This window comes from Serinus canaria, chromosome 2 (genome assembly GCF_022539315.1).
Source record: "Serinus canaria isolate serCan28SL12 chromosome 2, serCan2020, whole genome shotgun sequence".
NCBI lineage: Eukaryota > Metazoa > Chordata > Aves > Passeriformes > Fringillidae > Serinus > Serinus canaria.
This window is the reverse complement of record NC_066315.1, coordinates 18707543-18721349: the sequence shown is the minus strand read 5'-3', so window position 1 is coordinate 18721349 and position 13807 is coordinate 18707543. Positions and strand designations below refer to the sequence as shown.

At 37.3% G+C, this 13807-nt stretch overlaps 1 protein-coding gene across 5 annotated transcripts in view; it reads left to right on the top strand.

The window, feature by feature from the left end:
- MLLT10 (MLLT10 histone lysine methyltransferase DOT1L cofactor) overlaps nucleotides 1-13807 on the top strand; it is a 123707-nt gene that overhangs the window by 43337 nt on the left and 66563 nt on the right. For 4 of the 5 annotated variants that reach the window (XM_050971618.1, XM_030241727.2, XM_030241734.2 and 1 more), the window contains 2 exons: nucleotides 1885-1978; nucleotides 3936-4031. In XM_050971618.1, coding sequence (XP_050827575.1) covers nucleotides 1885-1978; nucleotides 3936-4031 — 190 coding nt within the window. The remainder of the gene's footprint in view (nucleotides 1-1884; nucleotides 1979-3935; nucleotides 4032-13807) is intronic. The other variant, XM_030241749.2, reaches the window with a different exon arrangement.

Below are 13807 nucleotides of genomic sequence, written 5' to 3'. Positions count from 1 at the left end.
TTTAAAAATCTGTGAAAATGAACCACATTATATAATCTTCTGTAATTTAAATACTCCAGTGTATCACTTTGACTGTAGCATTGCATTATTACCGGTGTCTTGGTTTGAAAGGTAGTTCTGCCAAGAACGGAGAGTATAACCCCCCTCCCTCCGAATCATTATAACTTTGGAATTAAGGATCCTTCGGGCAAGGATATATGAAAAGGAATAACAGTTCTTTACTAGTCTGTATGTGTATAACAAACAAACAAAAACACTGGCAGCAACAACAAACAAAAAGGCCGAACCAGCCGTAAGCCCCGACGAGCAGTCTCGCCTCTCTCTTTGGAGCATTTCCCCGTCGGTGCAGTTCCGGTCACGGCCGGCAGGGGCGCTGCTGGCTCCTGGCCGGGGGCGCTGTGCTCAGCTCGGGGAGCGCGTGGTAATGGCGGCTTGGCCGAGACGGGAAGGGATGGAAAAGAGGCTTTGCTTTACAAACCTCTTGGGGCGGTCGATCCTGGTGCCGCAGCGGGACCCTCTGGAGCAGCAAGCTGGAACGGCAGGGACGGACACAGTCCCGGAGTGGTAGATGAGATGTATCAGAAACTCCGCAGCTGTAGCTGGAAGCGCGGGGATGTCTGCGCGGACAGGGCCTGTGGGGCTGCAGTGTAGCAAAAAACCAGGAGTAGTGGCAGAGAAGATGGGCGGGCGGCAGGGCAGTGGCACCGGCCTCCCGAACACGGCAGGGAGCGACTCCCTTGGGGGAGGGATGGGAGAGAGTGGCGGGGTTTGCCCTAAAGCGGCTGAGCAGATATGAAGGGTTCCCTGTTTGGTGAGGTAGGGTGCCAGCAAGGGCCCGGTGCAGCAGTCGCTCCTGTGAGCTTCGCTCACGGCAGAAGAAAGGCAGCAGGAGACTGAACCCCGCAGTGGTGACGACTGCAGCCTGTCCCCTCCCTGTGCCGAGAGCTCTAGAGAGCTAGCAGCTGCCCCAGCCCCCTTTTCCCCAGCCCCATTCTCTGGTATCTCTGACCCTCTGAGAGAAACCCTCAGGTAAGAGAAGTGCAGCCAGGTGCTCTCCTCCCCTGAGTTTGGCAACTTCTTTTTTCTCTCTTAAGTACCCGGTCGTTGTTGTCTCCTAGCAACATATGGGAGAAGATTCCCTAAGGAAAAGAAGCAAAAGGAAAATCCTAAACTCTTGACATGTGGGAATGAAAATTATATGGAAAATATAACAATACTTGGTTTGTCAATATCTAAGTTGGTTTTGAAAAAGAAGATATATCAACATTACACATGGTGAAAAATAAAATTGTTTTGAAAAAATTATACTGGAATGAAGTAATAATTAGTCCAGTCAATGCAACTTGTAAGTATTAATCTTTTTAAAAGAGATTAGCCTGCCACAGTATTTTAAAGTAGTAAATACAGTTTGATTTACTATGTAATTCAAGTTAGATTAAAAAAAACCCTTTAATTTTCATGGCAAATCAGAGACCCATGTATTTAAGTTCTGAAAAAACTCTTCTTTAGAGCTGTAGTATGGTTTTGTTAAAAGCTGTTCTTTCCTTAGATAATTTTTTTGCTTGAATTAGAGCTAAGTCATTGTAGATTGCTTTGTTTATTTATTTGTGCAAGTAACTGCATAGCAAATGTAGATTTGATAGCTGTAAGCTTGTGTGAGTGGCTTAAAGGTTCTGACAAAAGGCAACAGGCCGAAATATGAATTATACATGTTTTTCCCTGGGATACAAAGGTTGGTTTTGTGTTCACATGCCACTGGAAGTTATTTGTGTGGAAATCTCTTACTAATTGCAGATATAAGTAACCATATGTTATCAGCTGTGATATTTTGGCACAAACCGGTGTAAAATGGCTTTCCTTGAATGTTGTCTGGTTTATTTTTAGTGCACAGTTTGCAGGACTTCTTTGTGAAGAGGAAGGCAATGGTGCAGATAACGTCCAATACTGCGGCTACTGTAAATACCATTTTAATAAACTGGTATGTATTAATTAAATTCTGTAAATAAATGTTACTGACTTATTTTTTATTCTGAGCTGCCGTTGGCACTAGAAATTATATTTTCATGTAGTTCAAAAAGTAGATTGTATTTCATTAAAACAATGTTTTAATCACAGTTACAGAAGTACGAGCTGGAAATGTTGTTATAAGTGGTTACTTTATAGATGTGTGGGTTTTCCCCCTCTGCCAGAAATAGCATGCACATTTAGTGGGTTTTTTCATTGAGTTCCTGGAATGTTTTCTTTTGCTATTTGTTTAGGTGCCTTCTAGGAATTTAGCCCATTTTGGAATAAACTAGAAAATACTACTTCTAGAGAATAAAGAAGCACTCCACATTTTTCTGCTTCAGTTACTCTTCTGCCCAACCTCTTTTGTTCTGTCTCTCACTGTGTAGCCAGTGAGTATTCCTTTCTTGTAAGTTCTCTGAAACACAACCTTAAGGAAGTGACTTGAGGTTTGATTTTTAAAAAACAAACAAGAAAAGAAAAACATAAAAATTTCTCAGTTAATGCAGTAGGTTTTGGATCAGACCTCTGGAGTCTTTCCTTTCACTTCTTAACAATTTGACAGTTCCAGATATCTGTTTCTATGTACATGTGTGAGTGTGTGGACTTGAGGGGCTTACTGATGTTTAAAAAATGTTATTTATTAATACTAAAATATGCAGACTTATGTTCAAATAGTCTTGTAAGTATAGTTTAACTTGCAGATTATTTTTCACTGCTAAAAAAGTTGAATACTTGGTGTGACTTTTAGGTTGCAGCGGGGTAAAAACACAGGGCCAGTCAACAATTTAGATTCTAGAAGATTAACTTAGTGAGCTTAGTTTTGTGCTTTTGTGAATACTGATGAATTTACTTCATCATGAAGATAAGTCAGGGCTTTCTAGGCCCTTACTAAGCGAACATTTTGTTTTTCCCCTACTATTTTGAGCTAAGTATTTACAAAAAGAGCAAAAATGGTCTCTTATTTAGTGGCAAAGGCAAATCCTTACACTGTTAGGCCTTTGATTTGAATGTAGCAGTGCTGCTGTAATTGAGAACAGGTATGTTTATTTAAAACCCAGGTTTTATGATAAAGACATAACTCTGTTTTGACATACAATTAGTTAGCTTTCCATTACAAAGCTGTAGTGGTAAGAACAGTAAAGACTGGCAAGATTGTTTTAAGCATTTCAATTTTTCTTTAGGATTGTTGTGACTGTTGATGCCTGGTAAATACAGGTGCATAGTATTTACTGCTGAAGATGGTGGGTGTTCTACATCTACTATTCCAATGAAAACTGGTTGACAAAAGAGTGGCCTGAAGTGTCTTTAAATAGTTCCTCAGTTACAGGAAATCCAACATTTAGAACACTGGCCTAGCATAAAGTATTTGCAGTCCTGAACTAGATTCTCAGACATTACAGAAATACAGGCAATTACATCTGCCAGCTATAATCACAGACATGACTGTAGCATTCTTTATCCTGGTTTTTAATCCATTTTAATGAAAATATACCAGACAGATCGCTTGAATAATAAATAAGTCATGAAGTCACCTTACAAGGCATTTCAAGCATGTGTCAGGGCATTGCTGTGGTTTCATGTGATACTCATTTGAGCAGCATCTTTTTTGTTTTATGTTATGAAAACTTGAAAATGTGTCTAGCATCTTTTAACCTTTAAAAAGTGGCATATTTAATTTCTCTGTGGAAAGCATATCTTGTAAATTTGTGGGAGGTGTAAAAGTTGATACAGGGAGAGGCTTTTTTCCTCGTATATATTCAGTAGTCTTGTGAATTTTAGTGTCAGTAATTAGTCAGCTTTCCAGTAACTGAAGCACTGAAATTTTTTTCCTCAAGTAATAAGGCATCTTTTCAGTGGAAATGCTTTATACTTTTTATTTATTCAAATGGTTCCTTTTCTCTGTCCATAAATATATTTTCTCTTTTTAGAAAAAGAGCAAACGGGGATCTAATAGGTCATATGATCAAAGTTTAAGTGATTCTTCCTCTCACTCTCAGGATAAACATCATGAGAAGGAGAAAAAAGTAAGTGGATTTGTCGTTGCTAATTATGTGGCACATCTGCTTAAAAGTAGCCCTTTCTGGTAAATTTAATTTTGGCTGAAAAGCGTGAAGAAAATCTTGTTCTGCAGCACTGAATAATAAAAAACACATGATAAACCATAGGTACCTGCATCCAATGAGGAAACCTCTTCAGGTGCATTTGTACATGCACTTCTCTATTTCTGTTTGCATTCAGTTTTGTGATACTGAAACATATCCATTGGGAAGGCTGTTCCTTGCAACTTACTTTGCTTTAATTTTCTGTTAGAGCTTTTCTTGTATACCCTTTGTGACTACACAAAGAAGAAAACCAGCAGTAGACATTTTAGCAACTGTGTGGATAAACACCTGCATCTAATTCCTTATGTTTCAACCTGTTATATCTTCCTCTCATCAAAGAACTGACATCTCTTCTTGACACATTTTACTGGTACCAGTGGTCAAACCCGCTGTGCTGGCAAAATACCTTCTTACTCACCTGGGAAATCTTGCTGTGAGAGTACAAAGAACATAACTGCTGATTTCTAATGTTGCCATATTCTTTTAATGATCTGACTTTGTATATTATTAAAAATAATTTCAAATCTATGATGATTACTATTTTTAGGTTTTTATTACTGCTGCACTAACAGTTGTCTGTAGGAAATTTGTCATCTAAATTCAACAGAGGATGATAACAGACACAGTAATGCAAATATGCTTTGGCACTTTTTTTAGGCCTCTAAGAATACATACAGAACTGCTCACTAGCACACGTCCTCTACAAATAGGGTAATAGGTTTTTGTGTGGGTGAGGGTAAACTTAGTTTTACATTATTAAAAATCATTACATAAAAATTGGAATCAAAGAATCTTTTGACCAAATGTATATTGTGCAAAGGAGCTATATTTATAGAAACAGGAAATTGAATAGCAAATGTCAGTCTTTGGACTCTTAGTTTCCTTAATATTTGATTTGGAATTTAAGATCTCTTCCATTTTGGATGGATATTGATTGCCAGTTGTTCTTGGATAATCTTTGAAAAAGTCTAATCTTTAGACTTGTTTAATGGTGTACGTGAATAGTTCTGTCTTTATCTGGTAAGATACAGATATCTATCTTTTTTAAAAAAAAAAAAGATACAGATATCAGATATTTTTTAAATACAGATTTTTTTAAAAAAATCTTTTTTTTAAGATTACAGATATATGTAATAATACTTTTATTATTTTAGCCCTAAATCTAAATTTAGGGCTAAAATAATAAAAGTATGGGGTTTTGGCTTCTTTTTTCTTAGTAACATGCTGGTAGAAAAACCAATTTTGAATTACGCACTACAGAATTAGCTGCATGATAAACCCTTACTAATATTTGCCATATTTTTCCCTCAATTTTTCACGACTGTCATGTTTTAGGTCATGTTTTATCAAAGTACATGCATGGATTTTTACTCACATTGACAAAACTTGGTGGGTTTGTAGGTGTTTTATTTTGGGTTTTACTTCTTGTTTTTCCTAAATGATTTTAAAGATACTATGCTTCCCAGGTCATACCTGTGTAATCTACAGGGTACACTTGGAGGGACTTTCAAACTGAGTGTGTTCAGCCAATGGTGTCAGCTATTTTATCAGCTTGTGCTGTGTATTTGATAAACTGTATTAAATACCTTGGAGGAGTAGCACAGCTTTTTGGGGTGACTTTCCTTATTTCCTCTTTTGTAAATCACATGAGAATCTAGATTTTTGTCATATTATAGTAAATATTTATATATTTTTTCACAGATTTGTGTGTGTGTGGCACCCACATGCCCCTCAAGACTGCTGTAGTTTCTGTTGTATCTTTCATCTTCATTCTTTGGAAATTTGGATAATCTGATCTGTAGGCATCATTAAAGCTTTCTGTTTGGCCTAGCAGTAGCTGTATGAGTTGTGCTTTGGAACCACTTTTCTTGCTAAGACCTCAAAAGCTATCCATTTGTGCATGGGAAATATTACACTGCAGTAAGAAGCGGTTGGTCTGAAAATGTTAATATAGGTAACTGTCATTTTTACAGACAGGCTCAGCTGAAAGCCTGTGTTTCCCTTCCATAGTATGTATTTAGTCTCTTCTGGGCACGCTGCCAACAAAATTGGTAACTAATATGTAAGGGTATGATAATAAAAAACCCATGAACAATTCTAACCAAACCTTAGGTATGATTTAATTTTCGTGACGATGTTGAAGCTACAGAATAAATAGCTTCATTATATTCTGATTACTACTGCCTGAGCATTGTTAGTTTCTGTGGCAGAGATGCTATTTAGAAATGATTAGTGATGAGGCTGTGTCCCTTCTAAAGAGGATTGGTAGTATGTCACTTGACATTCCATTATAATATCTCTTTTCTTCAGGGCCCAAGTATTTACTCAGGCTTTCTTGGGAAAACTCAGGCCACCATGAGGCTGTGGAAGAATGCCTTGCTTTAATGTTACTGGCAGTCTTATATTTGGAAGGACTAAAGAAGGAACTAAACATATCTGGAATTGACCTTTGTATAATAGAAGTCTTTTTTTGCCACTAACATGAAAATTAGGCAACATTACTAGCTTTATATGTTTATGACTTCTGAAAAATGTGAATATATTATGTAGTAATTAACTGCTATATAGCAGCTGAATTACACAGGTGCCTTTTCTACTAGAAGTGCTTTGGTCTGAGCTGAGCAGGGAGAGAATTTAAAATTTTGCTGTAGTGGCTCGTATAATGTAAATTAAACAAAAATGGGCTTGTGACTGAAGACTGCAGATGTCTAAGAAGTGATCGAAGAAGCAAAAAATATAAAATAGTAACAAAGAACCTCTTGTCACTGTCACAGAATTTGGAGAGCATCAGAGGAGAGCCTGAAATCCAGGAGCCAGGATAAGCATCCTAAATACGGAGCTACTAATGCATTGTGGGCATCTTTTTGCTGCTTGTGTTGTTCTTAAAGAAACATTACAGTTTTTCTGACTGTAATGTCACTTTTTTTTCTGTGGGTAGAAACTTGAACATCTAAGAACAGGTTGTAGTCCTGCATCACACTTGGTGTGTTACACTCTAGCTGGGAGTTTGGTTGTTAGGCCCATGGGAAGGGAAGATTTAAACCATGTCTCTGCATTGAGAGTTCCCATAGGCTGTGTGTTGGTTTGGAACTGTGTTTGGAACTGCCCAGACTTGGCCAGTGTGTTGTGCAGGAGCCTGTGCTCATGTGTCAGGGCAATGAATTTCATTTGGGAAAAGGTGCTTGATGCTTTTTAATGAGTTTAATGTGCTGTGTAAGGCGTGTTGTAAACACTCAGATCAAGTGTTCCCAGGGCATTTCCTCACTGTCTGCACAACTGACTGGGAAAAGGTAAAATGGACCTCCTGTGAATCACAGAAGATTCTGTGGTAAAAATTGGATCAGATTGCAGGTTTTTGGGTTATCATTCAGTGCATAAGCAGTAGTTTCTTTTTTCTCTTGGAAAACAACAACAAAAAAATCTTAGTCCCAGGGAGTCACTTTATAGCGTTGTATAGAGTGTTTTAAAGATGATTCTAATTGTGCCATTCCTCTATGAATTGCCTCATTTCATAAACTAAATAATGCTACTTGAACATTGGGGGTTTTATGTAACTTTTTATGGTAAGAAGGCTCCAAACTCATGCCAGTAATGTAGTTTCCCATGCATTTTTATAAAATTTGTAAGCTTTGTTAATCACTTTATTATATTTGACTGTTTAATCCTTTCAACTGCTCTTGATGTCTAAAGCAAAATTGTAAGAATGCTGAAGATAGCTAGAAGAAAAGTGGTTTGCAACCACTTTGAAATGATTTCAATTTTAGCAATTGAAGTAATACTAGATAAATATTATTTGAATAAGAACTGTGTCATATAGATGCAAATGGTGATGCGTATCTGTGTTAACTTGCTCCAAATTCTGTTCAGTCAGAGGGAAAGAAACATGCCTCTGAAACACCTCTAAAAGCTGGTCAGTAAATATAAACCACGTGTGTTTCAGCATATAGATACACTAATATCTATCTAAGATGCAGAACCCAGTTCCTGTTTCCTAAAACTGAAATTTTCTGTGGGTTCCATGGGTTTGAAAAGAGAGATGTCTTCATCCTTCAGTCTTTACTGTTGTTGCCAGTGAATAGCATTTCTCTTTCCGGACACCTGTTCTGTATTGGCTTTCATAGGAGTGTAGACTTTTCTTTTTTAATACATCTCTTCATGTCAAATTCTGTTGGAAGTCTTAACTGTTCAGGAATACTGACAGCATGTGGCTGTGTAAACAAAATTTCATTAGAAAGCTACTCTGTCTGAGTATATTTAGTAATAGATATTTTTATCTGCAGGATTAAGAGGAAAGGTGACAATCTGGCTTGACTTGTTGCTCACTAAAATTCTCTGTCAACTTGTGCAGTGTTCTGTGTATACAACTGTCATACTGATCATCAGCTGCTTGACATTTACTGGAGCTGGCACCAGCACAATGATCTCTTGTTGAGGTTGAGAAAAAATACTTAAGAATATAAGCTCATTTGAATTTATATTTTATTTTAGTAAGAGAAAAAGTAGGAACTTCTGTCTCAATTCTCAAGATCATAATGGTATTACAGATTTGACTGCCTCATATTTTTCTAACCTTACAGTAACACATTATATATATTACTGAGAAAAGAGTAATGCTTTTAGCATACATTAACACAGCAAACACCTCAGTAGCATTAGCTTGTCAGCTGGGATTAGTTAATTATTATAAGATCAAAATGACAAGCATACCACCTCAGGTATACCTAAAAACTAGTCTGCAAGATGTAGAATTTTGTAAGGCTGCTTAGGTTACAACTGTCTTTTTCCATCTCAAAGTACACAGTTTGGTCTTTTATTGGGAAAGAAAATAAAACCCTTAGCCAGCAGCTCACCCTTACACAGCCACTTGCTCATTCTCCTCCCTTATGGGATGGGGGAGAGAATCAGAAGGGTAAAAGTGAAAAAACTTGTGGGTTGACATAAAGACAGTTTAAAAGGTAAAGCAGAAATTGTGCATGCAAGTAAAGCAAAACAAGGAATTCATTCACCAATTCCCATGGGCAGGCAGGTGTTCAGGCATCCCAGGAATGCTGGGCTCCAGCACTTGTAACTGTTACTTGGGAAGACAAATGCTATCATTCTGAACATCGCACCTTTCTTCTTCTTCCCTGACTTTTATGTACTGAGTGTGATGTCCTATGGTGTGGGATGTCTTTGGTCATTTAGGGTCAGCTGTCCTGGCTGTGTCCCTTCCCAGGTTCTGGTGCACCACCAGCCCATATGCTGGTGGGGTGAGAAGCAGAAAAGGCCTTGGCCCTGTATAAGGGCTGCTCAGCAAAAATGAAAACAGTCCTGTGTTATCAACACTGTTTTCAGCACAAACTCAAAACACAGCCCCACACTAACTAGGTGAAGTAAATTAACTCTATCCCATTCACAACCAGCATGATTTCAGTTTTATAGCTACTGTGAGAGATGCAGAAGTAAAAGGTGCTTTGAAATTTCTTTTTCTTGGCTTTGGAGTCTGGATTAATACAAGATTATTAGTTTTTGTAGCAGTTTCTAGAAGGTAATGTCAATACTTTTTTATGAGGTTGTATATTTCACCCATACTGTGTCTTGGGTTCTGGTAGACCATATGCAGTTAAAGGTGATCTACAATGTTAAGCTGACTGAGACAGGAAAATTGAATGGATTCCTTTTGTTTGCCATTCTACTTGCCTATTTCATGATATATATGTGACAGGTGTCTTTTGGTTACCTTGCAGACAGTGGAGCATTTCACAGTATGTAACATAATACATAATTCAAACTTGTAATTTTTATAGGAATGAATGAAGGTGAGCACTGACAATACATAGTTGCATTGATTTAGTTAATCTTGCACCATTTTTGAAGTTAGAAAGTGCTACTCAGGTGTTTGGCACTGCATATCCATTACTATTAATTAGTGTTAAACTGCAAATAACAGAAGCAGTGTATTTTAGTGTAAAATATCAAAGGAGTAGCTCATTCTGGATAAGTGTTGGTAGACTTGCACCTCATTGAAGCTTTGGACGGCATTTTTATCATTGATTCTTGAGTCTTTTTACCATTGATGGTTAAAATTATGACCATTATTCATTTAAGTGAGGCTTTTGAGTATTTAAGTAATTGAAAAGTGTTATGCTTAGAGCTGTATGTATATGAATAATGCTGGCACTAGTGTCTTACCTCTCTCTATAAACTATCTCTTACCTGTATCAGCTTATTACTGTGACAGCAGCAGCACTGCTGCTGCACTGAATTTTTCTGCTGTGGGTTCTACTGTTTAAAATGCTAGCTAGATGGATGCCTGAGAAAAATAAGGTATATTAGGATTTGAGTCTGAAACTTGGGGATTGTGGTCATCTTTCATTCTGCAATTATTATTATGGTTGTATTGCTGATAACTACTAGTCCTAAATAAGAGGCCAAGCAGTTCTGGCCTCTTATTTGGGATGAGCAAGACCTAAGCACAGCTTTTCATTGGGGATGCTAGTTGTGATGTGACAACTCAGGATTGTTTACAGTGTTTGGTGACACAAAGTACAGAAAATCTATAAATGACAAAAGAACTGATATGAGTGCTCTGTGCTAATATAGCACTCTGATACATTAACATTATTTGAGGACATCAAACAGCAGCTGAAAAATGAGGGATTTAGGCATTCAGATGATTTTGCTTAATAATAAGAAAAGTAGATTTTAAAATGTTGTTGAGGTTTAAAAACTTCGAACAGCCAAGGGTAGTGGAGGATAAGGATTTTCTGTAATAGAGAAGGCATAAAAATGCAGTAATTCAAGGTCAGTCCAAGCAGTTTGGTCTTGAAGGAGAAAGCACTGGTGGTTGCTGATAGTGTGCATGTGTTTTAATTCTTCCAAAACAGAAGCTAGTCTCCTGTTCCCAGCATTCTCCTGTTCTGCATCTGTCTGTGCCTGTTACAGTCCATCTTTCATGTTCCTTTACAAAACGAATGTAGCTCGCTAAAACAACAGAACTTGGTTTTTAGTTGCTACTATTCAGCAGTTTGAGTGGGCAGACGGGAGGTCTGACACTAAGCACATTGAGAAAGGTGAGAGTGGGGTCAGAAAACCTTTTTCTTCTTTTGTAACAGTGAATTGTTAAATGCTGAACTTCGGAATGTATTTTAATCAAATAAACTCCTGTAGAAACCCCTTTCAAGAGGGCTATGCATTCCTGAGACAAAAAATGAATTGCAAATAGATGTAAATACCTTCAACAAGTTAAATGATACTTCCATGTGGAAATGTTATGAATTATTAATGCCATTTAAGGGAAAGGTGAGGTGAACTCATTCATTTCTTCTGTGTTATAAGAAAATCTAGTTTGTTAGCAGTGAACTATTTATTGTTCACTTGTGTTACTCATATTTCCAAACATTGAAGTCCAGAGTTTGAAAAGATACATTTTATCATATCTCTTTTGCTAGTAACAGATCACAGCTGAAATGTAGTTACACATGCATCCTTAATTTGATATTTTGATGAGATGCTGGTCTTTTTCACTGATCTGACAAATGTTTCTCTGAAAGTAAGTTAAAGAAAGTGAATGATCAAGTGTTGATATTTAGAGTGATGAAACAAATAAACAAGCTAAAAAAATGAAGAATTGGAACCAAATTGTATTTGTGAAGTCATTTTATGTAATAATTTTGTAGATTGAATCTTTGTGGGAGAAACAGAAACAATCAGAATGTATTTCCACCCCCTTCTTCATTTCCCAACCCCCTGCTCTACAAGAAAGCAATGCACAGCAGGTGCTGTAGAATTCCAGAGATTTTGCACCATATTTGTTTTGTTATCTAGCAACATGTAACTGTTGGAGTTAAGGTGGGATTACATAATTTTTTAGGTAAGAAACAAAAGCCAAAAATTAGATCCCTGGTGAAAAATAAAGCTTTCTGATTTATCATGATGCATGAACTTGAGGCAGTTTGTATTGGTATTTAGCTGCACCATAAATCTGGGCTCTTCAAGTTGTTCAGGACCAATATTGGTACATGTCCTTACCCAAGGGCTGCCTGGCAAGCACGCCTTATTTTTCTTACAGTAAGAAAGATTTCAGGAACTGCCTGAATCTGGTCTTGCGAACCCAGATTCCCTTTGCAATTTTGTTGTTGGTCCTTTATTTTATGATATGGTCTTCATTGGAATGGTGTCTTCTGCTAAATCTTGGTTTTACAGAATGTACAGATTGCATTTATCAGCTCTGCACAGGAGTTTAGAACATCTGAACTCATTCCTAAGTATATAAATGGGATATGTGTGTTTTGCCTGCCGTTAATGCTCCCTTAGCTTTCACTCACTGGCAATATTATTTTCAGTCCTTGTTAAGAGTAATTTCTGTCCTTTATTTTCCTTACAGTAAAGCTTGTAAAAGATTAGACATTTGATATCATTACCTTCCTTAGAATGGGGGACTCTCATGTGGTTTTATGGATGAATCTTTATCTTGGTGAGCTGCTGCTACCTTTTTTTTGGAGTTTTTTTAGAGCTGTGACTGAACGGAGATCTTATAAAAGTGAAGCATGCAGAGTTCTCCATTGGGAGCTAACAGTTTGTTGGTTTTGTGGCAGTAGGGAAGATGGCTAGTTTCTGTGGCCTTTGAGACAGACTTGATTGAAAGCTGTCATATTTGTTAAATATTGTGGGAATTCATGTTCCTCTGTTAATCCTTTTCTGAATTCCGGAGTGGATATTTCAGAACTCTTCTTATATTTTTTATGCATCTTTGTGGTAGAAGAGGATGCAGCTGCAAGAAGTCATTTTGTAGGAGCTATGTCTCTTCAGCAGTCTCAGCAGCTTGTTGAAATTTTTATTCTTATCAGTGTAAAAGCTGAGCATTTCTTTCAGAGATTTTCCTGCACTGTTCTCCAGTTCTTTGATGTGGTATGCATTTGAAGTCAATTCACATTCAGAAGTAATGCTTCTCAACTTTCCTTGGGAAGAAAAAAGATAATAAAAGAAAAGAAAAAAAGGAAAAAATTCTAAGAGGAGGTATAACCTAAAAGAAGGAGGAAATGTAGAGTTAAGGACAGCAAATGTCTTGTGATTGAGATCTCTGGTTGCAGAGGCCTTTGAATGGGTTACCCCTGCAGTGGCTTTCAGTGGAAAGCTGTAACCTTGGTAAGCTGTCCTGTCCTTGGTGGTTTGGATCTGGGGGAGGAATCTGATGTGGTTGCTGATGCTTCACTTTACAGAAATCAAGTATATTCTTTCCAGACCCTGAGTTGTTTATGCCCTCTTCCTTCCTGCTGTTCTTGTGTCCCTTGTCCTTCCTGACACCTTCTTATGTGTAGGGACTTTTGTTGATTTCAGTATGTTACAAAATGTAATTTGAAGTCTTCCTAAGTGTTCCTTTGGTCAGAATTTTATTGTTCTTTGCCTTTTAGATGAAATTAACACGGGAAGTAAAAGAGCACTAGAAAGTCATAAGAAAAGATTGTAAAACATGCTCATTTAAAAGTTTTCTTATTGTTTACTGTTGTAGTTATGAAGTTTCATCCTAAAGTGTATTAAAGTCATTGCACCTTGGCTCCAAAACTATAATAAATTTCTTTAGGATTATTTGAATTTCCCAGTAGAATGATGAAAGCCAAAGATACTCCGGCACTGGTTACCCATTCCATAGCTTCCTTCCTGAAGCTTGTCTGGGGTTTAGTGAAATTGTTACTCAAGTTTTTCTAAACATCCACCAA